Below are 16,916 nucleotides of genomic sequence, written 5' to 3'. Positions count from 1 at the left end.
TAGGCTTCTAATTTTCAGAAACTACAGGAGACAGAAGGATACAATCAGCTAGAGGCAAATCGTGGGAACCTCTGCAAGTCAAAAGGGAACATCGAGGACTGAGAGGAACTGAGGAGGCCTACGAGATTTATTTTTATTTCCTTTATTCTGATATGAACGGGTGTGCCACCGGCATATACGTTTGTGCTCCGTGAACCTTTCGTGTTTGCAGAAGCCAGAAGAAGCCATCAAATCCCCCGGGACTGAAGTTACAAACAGTTATGAACTATTGTGTAGCTGCTGATAGTCAAGCTCAGGGCACCTGGAAAAGCAACCAGTTTTCTTATCTGTTGAGCCATTTTTCCAATCCCAAGAGTCTTATTGAAATTCACTACGAAGTATTAGGTTTATTGTAGTCCACATTAGAACCGATAGTGAGATATTGGCGTAAAAACCCCAAACCAAACAAAGTTGAACCAAACCAAATGTAAAACTCCTTTTTAAAAAAGAATTATTTAAGAAAAAAAATATCTTTTTTTAGACAGTAGCTCACTCTGTAGCCCGATCTTTGTTCTGCTGCCCTTGAACATGTGACCACTCAGCTGCCTCAACCTCTTGAGTACTGTGTGTATCACTATTTTGTGTGCATGTGTTGGGGTCTGGGTGTGTATCACCAATGTGGGGGAGGGGGTCTGGGTGCCTGTATCCTGTATGTGGAGGTCAGAGGAGAACCTGCAGGGTCAGCTCTGTCACCCCATCATGTGGTGTCTCAGTCAGGGTTTCTATTCCTGCACAAACATCATGACCAAGAAGCAAGTTGGGGAGGAAAGGGTTTATTCAGCTTACACTTCCACATCGCTGTTCATCACTAAAGGAAGTCAGGACTGGAACCCAAGCAGGTCAGGAAGCAGGAGCTGATGCAGAGGCCATGGAGGGATGTTACTTACTGGCTTGCTTCCCCTGGTTTGCTCAGCTTGCTTTCTTTTAGCACCCAGGTCTACCAGCCCAGGGATGGCACCACCCACAATGGGCTGGGCCAGGGATGGCTCCACCCACAATGGGCTGGCCTCCCCCCTTGATCACTAGTTGAGAAAATGCCTTACAGCTGGATCTCATGGAGGCCTTTCCTCAACTGAGACTGTTTTCTCTGTGATAACTCCAGCTTGTGTCAAGTTGACACAAAACCAGCCAGTGCATGTGGATTCTGTGGGTTGAACTCAGATTATGCTTGTCGACATACGTCTCTCCCCACTGAGGTATTTCATTCATCCGAACAAATTATTTTTGGAGTAAGAATTTATGGAAATACTAAGGAAATTAAAGCTATGACCAGACGCGCAGTGGCTAGTGAATTATTCATTTTGTTAGGTTTATAATGGATTTGTGATTAAAATTTTAAGGTCTGTTCTTTTTAAGAGATACATATTGGAACGTTAATGTGTGAAGTGATGTGTCCAGAGTTTTATTTAAAATAATCCGTGGTATGAATGTTGGCGTTGATGAAGTAATATGTACTGAGAGTTTACCATTGTCAAAAAAGGTGTTCACTATGTGGGGATTCATTACACTGAGTGTATAGTCTCGATAAAGCTTATAAACTCGTTTTAAGAAAACATCAAAGAAGAAAAAAAATGTATACCCAGGTACTGGAGCACACACTTGAGTATATAGCAAGGGTTGCTCAACAAACAAAACAAAAACTAACTTTTAAAAAAACGTATTCTGTAGACGAATTGTCCGGTGACACTCTATGAATAGTGTCACCATCAGAGAAATTACAGGCTGTGCAAACGTGCTGAAAAGCTGAAGCAGGTAGTAGGGGTGAGGTAGGGGCGGGGTCACAGTCTGGGAGAGGGGGAGGGAGAAAAGGCAGATGGACAGGAAGGAAACTTGAATGAGTGACGTTCTCCGAGAATGTGTTTTGTTGACACACGTACGGCCATGTTGAGGACCTCATTGCCTCAGGCCTGTGCGAGAATAACATAGCCCCCTCTGCCCCTACCTGGAGTGAGGCTCAAAAGGATGGCAAAGCCTTCCCCGGTCTATGTGCAGGTGCTGAGAATGTGTGCAGAAAGTTTATCTACTATGGTTCCTTGCACATGCCGGAACGCTGCTGGCCGACAGACACGGCTGCCAATGAGATCCGCTAAACCTGCCTACGGGGATGTATGTGCCCTTATGTGATCAGCCGCTCCTGTGGTTAGCTGTGTGCAACAGCCCTCCAATCTACTCAGCTATATGTGATAAATACTCCGAGGTGCTCTGGCTTCTCCATCAGAGAACGGAGTCCATTAGACCCCAGTGTGTCTGTGTGTCTGTCTTCATTCCCTCGTTGTCCCAGTCAGACCTGGAGCCCAGATGGACCATCCAGCTCATGGTGAGAAACAACAGGACCAACTGACCGGGAGAAGCAGCAAGGCTGTGAACAGGCAGACTGGGAGAACTGGACAGGGAACTGGACAGAACAACAGACGTCCCTGGGGTTTGTTCACAGTTGAGCCCTGGAAATGGGCACAGTGGGTGCCCAGCCGGGGTCTACAGACTGCTTAGCGAAGGCAGGTTCTGCTACCTTAGGGAAAACTACCCCAATTATTTAAACATTTATCTCATTTTAAAATCATGTATATATGTGTGTATGTGTCCGAGTGAGTGTGTGTGTGTGTGTACATGTGAGTATGGGTGCCTAAGAAAGCTAGAGGCCCAGGATGCCCTGGAGCTGGAGTTACAAGTAGTAATGTTTGTGAGCCATGGGTGTCCACAGACACTAACTGCATTTCTAGATCTAAGAAGTACAGGATCAAGGCCAAGTTAATGCATGCGGCTCCTGGCCACAGCACTCAGTCGGAAGCTGCCCTGAGCTGGGGACATAGCTCAGTTAGTAGAATGCCTGTCTGGCATGTTTGAAGCCCTTGGTTTGACCCTCAGCACCACATCCATGAGCACTGTGTCCCACGCCTTTGGCTTCAGCACTCAGGAAGTGAAGGGAAGAGAATCAGGAGCTCAGGAGTCATCCTGGTACTAGCCTGAGATATACACATATGTGATATATGTATGTATGTGTGTGTGTAAATATATATATGTATATACATACATATGTGTGTGTGTCCTTCGAAGGGGTGGGGTGGGGTGGGGTGCTGGCCTGGACCTGTAAGCTAGTGCAATTAAAATAAAACCCCAAATAACCAAATTTCTCCCCCTGTAGACACACTGAGGATGTGTAAGAAGGCAAGATTGCTGAAGACAGGGAAAGAAAGAAAGAAAGAAAGAAAGAAAGGAAGGAAGGAAGGAAGGAAAAAAGAAAGAAGAAAAGAAAGAAATCAAACGCTAGCTGTACTATTAGAACTAGGCTTCAACTACAACCAGATCTAACCCTGGAATTTTCAGCGATGCAGGAATTACTTTCTTAATTACTCTAATTAAGTTTAGGGCCAACAACACCATGAAGTGTGTTCTAAAACCACTACGTAATCTCACCAACATAGTATTGCAAACGGTGCAGCCAGTGTTCCTGCCTCCAGGAAGGAAGAGGAGCAGCAGGCAGGAGCCTGGGGGGGGGGAGCAGGCAGGAGCCTGGGGGGGGGGAGCAGCAGGCAGGAGCCTGGGGGGGGGGAGCAGCAGGCAGGAGCCTGGGGGGGGAGCAGCAGGCAGGAGCCTGGGGGGGGGAGCAGCAGGCAGGAGCCTGGGGGGGGCCTCCAGCTGTGTACTGTCCTTGGCTGTGCACCAGATCACCTGGGGAACTCGGTGACAACCATTTCCTCAACCCCATTCCAGGCTACTTAGGCCAAAGTGCCTAGCAAGGCTCATGTTCTGTGCTTTACAAACCCCAGGCCAGTCTGATGGACGCACCTGTTCAGTGTTTGTGGCCCCGACTGTCCCCAGACGAAGCAGCAACAGAGCAGATTCTGCTGCTGCTGCTAAGTAGGAAACAGGAAATATTCGTGGTAGTTTTAGGAAATCACATAGCTCTGATTAACTCCTCGGATGACATGCGTGGGTCTGATGGGCTCTCTCGCATCTGTGTGACAGCTAAATGCTTTCCCCCTCATTCTGAAGAGCTGGGATGACCAGAGAAGTGACTATGAAATAGAAAGCTTAGACTCCCTAATCAGGGCAGCTTCAAAACTAAGGACTCATGAGGTCATCACAGAGCCAGGATTTCTACATTTCAATTTTGCAGTCTTCAGCCTGTAGTCCTCTCTGTCTTGTCCTCCGAAATGGTTTCCCTGAGAACTAATTTGAACAATAATCTTCACACAACAGAGTCTACAGGCTACCAGAATGGGAGAGGTCACATCCTTAAATCCCTGCTAAAGTGTAAGCGTATTCATGGGGCAATGGGAGGGGGAGGGGGAAGGGGTAACATCTAAATGTAAATGCAGAGAATATCCAATAAAAGGAAGAAAGAAGGAAAGAAAGAAAGAAAGAAAGAAAGAAAGAAAGAAAGAAAGAAAGGGAGGGAGGGAGGGAGGGAGAGAGAGAGAGAGAAGGAAAGAAAAGACCACTCTGAGAAACTCTCTGCAGACATTGCTAACATCCCTTGGGCAGAATTACTGTCTACAGGGCTTCTCTTCCACAAAACACTCTCAGGTATGTGAATCCCATGATAAATTCAGTCCAATCCCAAAGTGCCCTCAACCTTCAGGCCCCTGTGTGTGCAGTAATCAGCAATACACGGGTGTCTGGTGCCTGAGCGGGATTTCGGGCAGAGGAAAGAGAAACTGAATGGCTTGGAAGGGAAGGTATGTAAACCCCGGGTGGAAATGGAGAAGAGACAAAGGAGGCTTCCTGACTTCCACGTCAACCCTCCGTCCCGTACTCAGGAGATGTACTGCAACCAGCTCTTACCATAGAAAATTTAGACAGCATCACGTGTGCGGTGGGTCTATGGGATACATGGAGACTTCAAACACAACAGAATCTCACCACAGAACATAGGAACTAAGAACTTAGCGCAAGATTTGCTTAACATGTCCTCTGGTCTTTCACTCCTCCCCCAACATGACAGTTTCAGGAGTTTGGTTTTCTCCTTTGCTTCCAAACTTAAGTATTTTTGTTGGGGAAGAGACTAGAGAGATGGCTCAGGGGTTAAGAGCTCTGGGCACTTTCACAAAGGGCTGGGTTCTATTCCCAGCACCTACCCCTGACATCTCCGCCCCCCCCGCCCTCCAAATTCCCCAAATTCCCCTTCTTCTCCCAGCCTGTGCCTGACAAACAGAGATAAAGGGAACAAAGGCCCAGAGCAGAAGGAACACCCTTGAGTAAATGATTCTCAGAAAAATTCTCAGAATGTACTGACTGATAAGTCACCTGACCCTCTGGCCCCAGACACGGTTCGAATGACTGTCACATGCTTGCTAGCCAATAGACCCCAAGGTCAGTACACTTAGCCAATAAGTTTAAACTGTAACCTTGCTGATGTAACCTATACCCCTAAAAAGTATAAAAACTACTTGTAACAGCCTTTCGGGGTCGCCTCTCCTTAGGGTGTAGGACAGCCCCAGCACGGCAGATCAATAAATCTCTCGCTTTTGCATTGATTGCAGCCTCCGAGTCTCTGTGGGAGGGGGTCTCCCGGATACAAAGGCTCTCCAGTCTTTGACATGATAACTCCAGTCCCAGAAGACTCAATGACATCTGAAGATACCACACACTGTACACAAACATTATGCAGGTAAAGAAACACATACACATAAAATGTAAATAAATAAACTTGGGTTTTCTTTATTAGCCTCATCAATCCCTACAAAACATCGGATCAATGAATGACAGTATTTTATATGATTGCTCTAAACTGTGTAGAAGGTTGGACAATGCCCAGAACATGGGCCTTAGAAAAGGAAGAGACAAAATAACCCAAACTTCCAGACTCTCTGCCTGTCCAGACACAATAGTCTGAAGTACAGTGGTGCAGCTTGTCTCTGAGCATTTCCTGCTCCTCTGACAAAGTTCTGCCTTCTCAGGCTCCTGAGCCTTCTCCTTTGTCCTTCTGAGCTCCTTTGTAAAATCTAGACTTAGCAGAGAACATTGCTAGGTCATTTCAGAGCAAACCCCAACCCTTGATACCAGATCACCCTGGAAATCTGATCAGGTTCCTGGTCCTCCAATGCCTCCGGGGATGTCTGGTCCCCTGGCCTGTCTCCAGCAGGAGCCTGCAGTTTAGACAGGATCCCTCACTGCTGACTTTCCTCCCACTCTGCGCGGCAGCTTAGCTAGAATTTTTCCCTTGCCTATACTGTCTTCAGTTCAAGTCGCATCCTTCCCTGGTGGCAGAGCCCACAGTGAGGATGGTGCTATCCAGGTCCTAAAGAGCATGTCTCATCCTGCTTTGGGGTTACACCATCACTGGGCGATGCTTTTTCCTTAAAACAACTTCCCATGGCCATGTGCGAACACTCTCCGTTAGAATGGGTTTCCGAAGTCACGGTGATACAGCTGTGCTTAGAGCTCCAACTTAAGTTAGGGTTGGGATTCTGAAAAACCCGCCCCACAGTTACCTGGTACTATAAAAGGGGCTGCGTGCCCCCTCCTCTCTCTCTCCTGTGTTCGGGTTCTTGGTCATCCACCCTTGCCCCTCCTCTCCGCCTTCCCTTCCCCCACCCCTCCACGTCCTCGTGGCTGGCCTCTAGTTCACTACTCTCTCTCTCTCTCTCTCTCTGCCTCTACCACCCTCTTAAATCCCCCATGCCCTGAATAAACTCTATTCTGTACTATACCGCAGTGTGGCTGGTCCCTCGGGGGAAGGGATCCCCAATATGGGTCCCCCAGAGGCATCCCCCTTGTCCCCAGGCCTTGCTGCCCCTCCATGGGCCATATCCCATCCCCCTCCTCATCTTTTTCCTCACAGCTAGGAGTATATTGTCTCTGAGAAACTTCATACCCAGTTTTCTCGACAGACTATACCCCGTGAGATTTTCTCCCCTGACCCCTCGAGGTGCCGTGTGGAAATAGTAAATGAACGGATTCCTGTGGGCATGGGTGTTCTCTCTTAAGCACACATACATGCTCTCTCTTAAGCACACATACATGCTCTCTCTTAAGCACACATACATGCTCTCTCTTAAGCACACAGGAAAACATGTTTTCCTGCTCACCCCCAAGTCCACTCAGCTCTGGTAGACACAAACAACCAGACTTGACTTCTCTTGTGTTACTCATGACCTTCCTTCTTTCTTCGGTCCCTCCCCACCCCCACCTCTTGAAACTACAGTTGCATGAATTTTGCCCACACCCACCCAAGAAGGCTACAAGTTTAAACTTCTCCAGTTCTGGAATGAAAGGCCTTTGTAGGAAGGCAATGCAGCAGTGCAGCAGCAATTTAAAACCGGTCCCACCGGTGTAGCAAGGAGAGCAGCCCTCAGAGGTGGCTCCAAGTGTGACAGATACCAACAGCCCAGTGGCCTTCAAAGGTCAATTTAGCCAAGGGCGGGGGAGGGGGCAGACACCAGCAGGAACCTGCTGACACTGAGTGTCCCTGAGAAACTGCATTCACGAGAAATAAAAACACTTCCTGTTAAAAGGACCAACACTGGCCAGAGGGATGGTTTGAGAAGCTAAATTAGTTAAAAAAAATAAAACAATCTGAGTCATTCTAAAATTCCTAGATATTTAATATATCTCATAGACCCTAGGAATAAAGTCTCAAAGAAAGTTACATATCCCCCCTGATTTTGAATTACCGTGTTTATGAATGTGGTTATGTGAATTAAGACAAAGTTATCCGGAAATTATAGAACAAGAGAACAAATGGGGGTGCCGCAGGTGGGAGGGGCTGGAGGAGGGGAAACCATGACCAGAACGTATCGGAGGAAAAGGGGTTTTCAACAAATAAATAGATTATAAAACAAACAGAAACAATAGCCTCTGTCCTGAGAAAAAGTACTGTTCTACAACAGAGCGCACCCAAGACTTCAACAGTTATGTATATTTTTCCTTCTATATTATGTTTTCATTTGTGGGGGAGAAAGACTACGGGAATAAGGAGATTCGAAAGAAACACTGAATAAATGTCCAAGGCGTGATGGTTCTGTGGCTCTTACAGCCATTGGTTTCATTTCTAAGTATATACACTTCAGAATGGGAGAAGTAAAAGCTCTGAGGATGCGACCCAGGCCCTTGGACATTCGGGGCAAGCGTTCTAGTACTAAGCTCTCTGATATGAATTCCTAATAAAAGGGCCAGAGAAATGGCCACAGGTACAGGCACTTGCTGACCTCAGTCACCTGGGCACACGTGGTCTAGAAGAACACCAAGTTGTTGTCACACCTTAGCATGTTTCCTAACCACCATCCACTACAGTAAAATAAATGTCACAGTGTGAAATATCACAAGTCCACACAATGGAATATTTCTTTTGACAAGAAGAAAAAAGTGTTACAGTGTGCTATAAAATGGATAAACCTTGACATTTTAATACATGAAAAAAAGCTGCCAAAAAAAATCACCTGGCTCTGTTTATGTAGAGTCCAGAGGGGGGTAAATTTAGAGAAACAGGAAGTAGGCTTGTGTTTGGACAGGTCTGGAAGGACGAGAGGTAGGGAGGGACTGTCACTGGTGTGGAGGGCGCTCTGGGGATGGTGAAATGTGTTAAGCTTAGACCATATGATGGTCACAAAGTTCTGCGAATACTCAAAACCGTTCACTTGAGTCATTCAGCTGCCAAGTATTATTGCACACAAATTATATCTCGATAAGGGTGCTCTCGGGGAAGCTGACTGTATTAACTTGTTAAATAAAAGAGTCGAGCTTCTAGAGTTAGACCTACTAACGCAGAGTGAACCTCTGGAAATAGTGAAGTAGTCTGAGGGCTAGGTAGAAATCACCCACATATGCAAGCCTGAGACAAGAAGAGTGTGAACAAGCAGATTGTGTTCGACAACTAAAAACAATCTCTACAAGTTGACGAGGACCTCAGAAGGTCAAATCTAGAAACCAGAGACTCGAGCACAGCTTCCTGTGAAGTCCGCGGCCCAGTGAGCCCCGAGCTTCGTCAACTATGACTCACCCGCTCCCTGTGAGAACGCAGCTGCTGTCAAAGGAAGAAAAACTACACAACAGGCTGGTCCCACACTCTTACTTCACAGAAAGAAGAATTCAGGTGCCAAAGGGTACAATTTCTAGGTGACAAAATGCCAGGTCTATGTTAAGCCGCCTCAAATGTACCACAAGATCTCTAATGACCTCTAGTGGTCACAACTGAAATTGCTTGGTTCATGGACCCAGAGACTAGAACGCACAGTACAATGGGATAGTGGATATGAATGGGGTTTGGTCTGTTGTTTTTTTTTCTAGAAAGCTGGAAAGTAGGACAAAAGGAATGACAGAAAATGACTACAGTGGAATGTGCCGCCCCCTGATCTTCAGACACCCACTAAAACAGTCGTTGCTGGGCTTCAGAGATGTTTCATGTTAAGAGCACACACGGTTCCTCCAGAGTTCAGTTCCCAGCACCGACACTGCACAGCGGCTTACAAACACCTACCGTAGGGATTCTGTAAACCCCACCTACAGTTACCTGGCAACAGCCAGGTCTGCTCCGCCCCAGTTACCTGACACTATAAAAGGGGCTGCTTGCCCCCTCCTCCTGCTCTCTCGGCCTCTTTGTTCTCTTGCGCCCTTGCTCTCCCCCCCTCCCCCCTCCCCCACTGCTCTCTTCATCCCCTTCCCCCCCCCCATGAGGCTGGTCTCTGCTTCTCTACTCCTCTCTCTCTCTCTCTGCCTCTACCACCCTCTTAACTCCCCTCCCCATGACCTGAATAAACTATTTTGTACTATACTGTTGTGTGGCTGGTCCCTCAGGGGGAAGAGATTCCCAACATGGGTTCCCCAGAGGCACCCCTCTTACCCCCATGCCTCACTGCACCCCCACGGAGCAGATCCTCCTCACCCCTACTTTCTTCATCTTTTTCCTAGCACCTATAGCTTCATCTCGGAAATCGAACACCCTGTTCAGGCCTCCACAGACACACAATATGAGAATAAGAAAATAAATATTCTCTTTAAAAAAAGAATCTTAACAATTCTGGGCCCCAAAGGGGATAGGAACCCCACAGGAAGACCAATAGAGTCAACTAACCTGGAGCCTTGGGGTCCAACTAGTCTGAACCACCAACCAAAGAACATTCACCGGTGGGCCTAGGCCTCCCCACACATATGTAGCAGACACGCAGCTCCGTCTTCCTGTAAGTCCTGAACAACTGGAGTGGGGGCGATCCCAAAAGATGTTACCCGTATGTGGGATGTGTTCTGCTTGCTGGGCTGCCTTGTCTGGCCTCAGTGGGAGAGGAAGTGCCACAATGGGGGGAGATTTGGGGGAAACCTCTCAGAGGAAAAGGGGATGGGTCATGGGAGGAAATATTATGGAAGGGGTGACCAGGAAGGAGGTGGTGAGTGGGATGTAAAGTGAATAAGAAAAAAAAATTAAATTAAATAAAAAAAGAAAGAATCTTCACAGTTCACTCAACCCAGTCAGAGAGATGTTTTCTTCCAGTGTACCGCACCAGGAAGCCTCAGTGAACAATCCACTGTGAACCCACGGATTCGGGAGAGGCCAGTGTAGAAGAGAAACAAGACAAAACTCATCTCAAGGTGGTGGTCAGGGAGAGGCAGGAGAAATTATAGAAGGCAGTTTTTGAAGTAAGAACCACACCCACCTCTTGATAATTTATGAACCTTGTATAAGAAATTGAATTGTGAAAGCAACTAGCCCCAACTGGCTGTGAAACATACCCAGAGTGTCACTAAGCAAACAATAAGAAATCAGCCACTTCCTAGAGTCCCCTCTGCATGTGTGACAGAGTTCCCGTTCCCTGTCCACTGGTTAAAGAGTGTCAGACTTCGAACAAAGGACTAGATCTCGGAAATGCCACTGTTATGATTGTTGGTACCAGTGATTACGCCAGACTCAAGGTAACCTCTCCGAAGATGAATCCAGAAAAACCATTCTTACAGGAGCTGCCTCTGCCCAGGTAGGTCCTCCAGTCAGATGCAGGCACACTGGGGGGCTTTCTAGAGTATCCTGGTTACACACATCACTCACAAGAGTCCATTTCTAACACGCAGCTGGCTGTTGAACAAAGCTGCTGGCTGCGGTGATTGTCTCCTGAATCTGACGCTTGCTCACTCACTGGCGAGAACCCAAGCATTGATACTTCCCAATTAGAGAACTCTAATCATCTCTAGAGTAGTAATTCCCCATCAGAACATTAGGTGCCCTGGCCATGAGTTCAACTAACAAATGTCACACTGTCTATGCCAAAGGGCAATGGAGGAATAGGTGTTGGGATTCTGTAAACCACACCCCACAGTTACCTGGCAACAGCCAGGTTATACTCCACCTCACAGTTACCTGGCAACAGCTAGGTATGCTCCGCCCCAGTTACCTGACACTATAAAGGGGGCTGTTTGCCCCCCTCCGCTCTCTCTTGGTCTGTCGCTCCCTTGTTCCTCTCTTGCCCCTTTGTCCTTCCTCTCCCCATTCCCTTCCACAGCTCTCTCTCCACATGCTCATGGCCGGCCTCTATTTCTCTCCTCTTCTCTCTCTCTGCCTCTACTACCCTCTTAACTCCCCTCCCCATGTCCTGAATAAACTCTATTTTGTACTATACTGTCCTGTGGCCAGTCCCACAGAGGAAATGGATTCTCAGCATGAGTCCCCAGAGGCATTCCCCTTCCCCCCATTACTCGCCACACCTTCATGGAGTATATTCCTCCCCACACACTCTCTTAATTTTTTCCCTAACAATAGGAACAGGAATTAACCTGTGGGATACTATATGTCTTGTCATAAACCCTAAAGGCCACTAGCATTGTCCTTTCTTACATTTCTTTTGGTTCTATCCAGCATTTTATAATCATTTATGAAATGTCTACCTATGTACCAGATATTCATCTGGCATATATTGTCTGTCTGGCAGCCCCAAGGAGAAGTTAAAAGAGCAAGAGAATAGACCAAGCCGCTGACATGTGTTTATAGAAATAAAACAGGCTCCCCATGGTGTCAAGTTGTTGAGTCTCCAAGGCTCTGTTTCAGCCTGGACCAGGAGAATCTGTTCATAACCCTTAAAATAACAATTGTCTCCTCTTTTTACAGGGAAAAGAGAAAACTCCTTAAGGGTTATATAAACATGCGACCATATTTTGGTGTCATTAGGAATCAATAATTTCACCATTATGCTATTTTTACCTTAATTGTGACGTTGAGCATTGCGAGAGAATCTCGAATAAGAATTCCTGCCGTTGCTTGTTGGTCCAGAGGTCAAACCAGTGACATATGAGAGCAACTCTTTCTTGAAAGAGCTGGAAGAGAGGAAAAGGAGATCTCCCTGTCCACTATGTTCTCGGTTGCTAAGCAACAGGCCACATGACAGCTTCATAGCTAATATTTACATTACTCACGATGGTTTACATGGACTTTCACGTAGGCTGTAGGGTTTTTTCCTTACAGCTTAAAGTGCTTTAATCTAGCAATATAGGCAAAGCCAGGGCTTGTTGGGTGGGCCAGTGGGAAAACCCAGGGATTGTATACTTACAGGGAGCTAAGGGAAGCCTTCGGAAAACAAAGGACCACAACGGGGTTCACAGCTCCTGTTTTACCTGTGTTAGTGTGGCCTGGAGCAAGTCCTAAGAGTTCATCCTGTCCACAGGGCCCACGCGCTGTCTCATGGAAGCAGAACCACTCAGTACAGATTTGATCCTAGCTTTGGAGCTTTGGAATACGCACAGGACTAAAGATCAGCCATCATTGCCCACTGCTGTTGTTAGCTGGTCTCCATGGAGAACACGCACCATGAACCAACATCCCTGAAAGCTGGACTTCAGCTCATCTTGGCTTCACACACAAACGCAGATTCATTGTCTTTACTTCAGATCAACCTTTCTCCCCACATCTACATCCACCCTCCTCCCATTACGGAAGCATCCGAACCCACACAAGCTCTGCCTCCACTAGAATCTGAGGAGATCGCTCTACGGTTGAAGGAATTCCTCCTGAATCATTTTTTTCAAAGGCGCTGCATGAAATCACACAATGGGCACTCAGTGGATTAACAAGACACGGACATACATGAAGTGCCCTGCCCCCTCTCCAAACCTTTGCCTGCCTCCGCCACAGAAGCTCATGATGGCCTGGGAGTGAAAGCAGGGGTCACAAGTGGTACCCCTCCAGGGAAACAACAAAGCCTTGGGTGAGAAAACTTAAAACTATGACACCATACCCCAGTACAACCGACTTTCCCCAACTGAACTCCCGTAGACTTTAGAGATTGTGACTCACCTGTCTGTTTAAGGACCGGTTCTTAAAAGGTGTCCAGGCACTGAACCTCGTGTGGAAGCTCTCCACTTCCAGACCCTTCAGGGGAAGGCTCCCAAGTGACATCTCAGCCAGTTACTTTCTTCTGCTTCTAGGAACTACTGGTTCATTTTAACAGATGTATGGCTACAAAGACTTAGAAACAACCACAATATTAATTATCTTCTGCATACGAATTATAAAAAATTACCATATCCACTAACACACAGGTAAAACAGACACAGAATTACAGTTTGGGCATGTGTATGCATACAGATGTGGGGCAGTGGACCATGACAGGGAACTTGGTAAGGATGAGGTTCAGAGACCCCACGCCCACCTGAGGACCGTAGAAGTTTCCCTATTCCTGACCAGATTCCTAGCCTGGAACAGGTTACCGCGTAAGAACAAGACTTAGCGCAGAGCAATTCTCCAGGCTAATGAGGTATATAGATGCCCTTTGAGAGTTTAGCCAAATCCTTTCCCAGACTTTTCTTCCTGCAAAAGGTATTTACTCTCTGGTCCACCATGAGGAAGTATGCAACTGTTTCCCACCATGAATAGTGAATAAACAAACAGTTTGGACAAGCCAAGACTGCCTCTCTCATCAAGAACAGCTGTGAGGAGCATGAAGGAAGCCTTTGTTTAGAGAATCTAAGTCTCCTGCAGAAGGCCCCTCTGCCCTCCCCATATCCTCCACCTGAGCTAAGCCGGAGTCCCCGGGAGTTAAGGAACCTCAGCTTAGGCCTCAGCCTGCTTGTTTCTCACTCAGACTGGTGCCCCATCTGAGGTTTTCCCACCCCCTGAACTGTAGAACAGCTTCTCGAAAAGCCTGTCAACCGGTGGCAGCACAGAATAAAGTGCAGTCTAGCATCCTGTGCTTTCTCTGCCCCAGGGGGAGGTCACACAACCTGGTGGCAAGATGGAGGCTGAGTCACATACATAGATGTGTACTTGACCATGAAAATATTCGCCAAGCGTCCATGGACTCCAAAGCAGTGCGTCTGTTCTGTGTTTATACACTTGTGCCCAGATCTGAATCTAAAGCGATAAGTTTTCTTTAGTGAGAGCAAAAACAGCTTTTAGGAAGCGCCGCTGCCGAATCTGACCTGGACTGTATTTGTTATCCATTGCCGCATTACCAGTTACTTCAGATTTTGAGAGTTTAAAACATCAGTATCAAACCTTCTTTTTAACCTCACAATTTATGAGGGTTAAGAATCCAGGTATAGGCCCATATCTATAACACCAGCCCTTCTGTAGTTATATGAGAAGCAGAAACAGGAAAATGAGCCAAAACCCAAGTGTCAGCCAGCCCAGTGTGGGCAATACAACAGCAGCAGAAACAAGGAAGACAGACTTTCAGCATGGTGGAAGATGGGAAATTCTGACTTACAAACGCACCATGGCAAATACAGTCAGTAATAATGAACTTACTATATAACATTCATTTTCTACTTCTTTGTATAAAATGTGTTTGCTCTGTATAAAAAACATGTTTTGACTACCATTTTGGTCACCACCCCCAAACACACACCATCATGGTATGCTATGGAAAACGGATTTCTGTCTTTCCGTTGCCAGTAACTCCACACCAGGAGCCTGGTGTTGGTGACACATAACTTGGAATGCAATGATGTTGTCATGGGAACCTGTTCTTATAATCAATTTCTAAGATCAGCCAAAGGTCTGAGGAATGAGTGTCACTAAGCTTACATGACATCTTTCACAGAAGGGAGAAGAGGGTGACAACTCCAAAATAAAACTTTGATACCAAGTCTTAATAAGAATGTCCACATAAAAGGAATACTAAAGGTTTACTACCATATGTAGAGACACAGAGACCATCTAAAACTACTAAATTAGATAGTTGTTTCTTGTTGTTGTGGTGGTGCTGCTTCCTCTTCTGTTCCTCCTCCTCCTCCTCCTCCTCCTCCTCCTCCTCCTCCTCCTCCTCTTCCTTCTCCTCTTCCTCTACTTTCTCCTCCTCTTCCTCCTCCTCCTCCTCCTCCTCCACCTTCTCCTCCTCCTCCACCTTCTCCTCCTCCTCTTCCTTCTCCTCCTCCCAAAGTCCTATACCATAGGCTGGCCCTTAACTAGCTATTCAGCTGAGGATGACTGTCTTGCTGTTGCCCAAGTGATGAGGCTACGTGTGCTCCACTACTCAGGGTTTTATGTGGTGCTGAGGATTGGGTTCAGGGATGCCAGACAAGCACTCAACTGGCTGAATTACATCCTCAGCTAATCCCAGATTAATTTCCTGGAACTGTAAATCTGACATTGTGTCAGATGCACTATGTTATGACATGTGCTACAATATGTCAAATATAATCTGACACTGTAAGATCAATGTGCTTATCATCATCAACTAAACAGAGAAGAGAAGTTATATAATAATTTCAGTAGACACGAAAGTATATTTTATAAGCTTTAACACTCATTCATGACACAAGCACAAAAGTAGCAATAGTAGAATCTCCTAATCCAAACAGGAGTATATTTTTTATTGAATATTTTCTTTACTTACATATCAAAGGTTATCACTCTCTTTCCCAGTTTCCCCTCTATAAACCCCCTCCCCCTCCCCCTGCCTCTATGAGGGTGCCCCCCCCCTCACTCCCTCCCACCTCCCCGTCCTGGCATTCTCATATACTGGGGCATTGAGCCTTCACAGGACCAAGGGCCTCTTCTCCCATTGATGCCTGAAGGCACTAAAGGCCAACCAGGGGTGTATCTTTAAAATGTATGGCAAGCATTGAACTGAACAGCAAAGTTGACCCTTTCTTCCACAGTTACAATTACCATCTTTATTTAACATTGTTCTGAGTGTTCATTGTAATATGATGAATCAATAACACGGAAAACGTGAAATAACGTTAAGGGAAGAAATAAAACTGTCATTATCGACATGTATGCTAAAGAATCCACAGATAACTTGACAGGTTTAAAGAAATAAGTCCAGCAAGGCTGATGCATACGAAGTCCATCTGCAAAAAATCAATTTTATTTCCATATGCTCACAACCATTAAAAAAATGTAATGGGTCATTTTCACTTTGTGTGCACTGATGTTTTGTCTGTGTGCCTGTGTGAGGGTGCCAGATACCCTGCAGCTACACTTACAAACACTCAGAAGTTGCTGGAAATTGAACTTGGGTCCTCTGAAAGGGCAGCCATTTCTCTTAACCACTGAGCCATCTCTCCACCCCTTGCAAACATTCTTAAAACAACAATGTATCATTGATGAACGTTTCGAATGCAATTGAAATATGAGGGACAAGCATTCCACATAGAATACGAAAAACTGTACCGAGAACCGTTGAGACTGGAAGACCATGCATTGTAAACATGTCTCCCAAATTACTCTATTATTGTGTGATCGCAATTAAAATCCAAACAGTGTTGAAAGAGATGAATCTAGAACAGCAAAGGACAAGTTGGGAAAAGAGAGTCATGATTTAAATGCACGCGTGCAGGGTTTGTTTATTCTAAAGTCGGTAAGTGAGCCTGTGAGATACTGGCTCAGGGACAGACAGAATTCACCCAGTCCAGCCACAGAGCCATGTGTGTGCTGGCACTTGATTTATGACGTAGGTGGCACTTAGATCAAAGGGAAAGGACGGCTCCAGCCAGCACCACATGGAGCAGGACAT

At 46.4% G+C, this 16,916-nt stretch overlaps 1 protein-coding gene across 2 annotated transcripts in view; it reads right to left on the bottom strand.

The window, feature by feature from the left end:
* The window catches only part of ECT2L (epithelial cell transforming 2 like), a gene marked incomplete at both ends in the record, with an annotated part of 78,635 nt that extends 65,284 nt beyond the window's left edge, over nucleotides 1-13,351 (bottom strand). For both annotated transcript variants that reach the window (XM_080941993.1, XM_080941994.1), the window contains 2 exons: nucleotides 12,161-12,273; nucleotides 13,250-13,351. In XM_080941993.1, coding sequence (XP_080798119.1) covers nucleotides 12,161-12,273; nucleotides 13,250-13,351 — 215 coding nt within the window. The remainder of the gene's footprint in view (nucleotides 1-12,160; nucleotides 12,274-13,249) is intronic.
* Nucleotides 13,352-16,916: the final 3,565 nt, after the last annotated feature.

This window comes from Micromys minutus, assembly GCF_963924665.1.
Source record: "Micromys minutus genome assembly, chromosome: 30".
NCBI lineage: Eukaryota > Metazoa > Chordata > Mammalia > Rodentia > Muridae > Micromys > Micromys minutus.
Note: the sequence above shows the minus strand (reverse complement) of the source record. Positions and strands in the feature narration are given on the sequence as shown.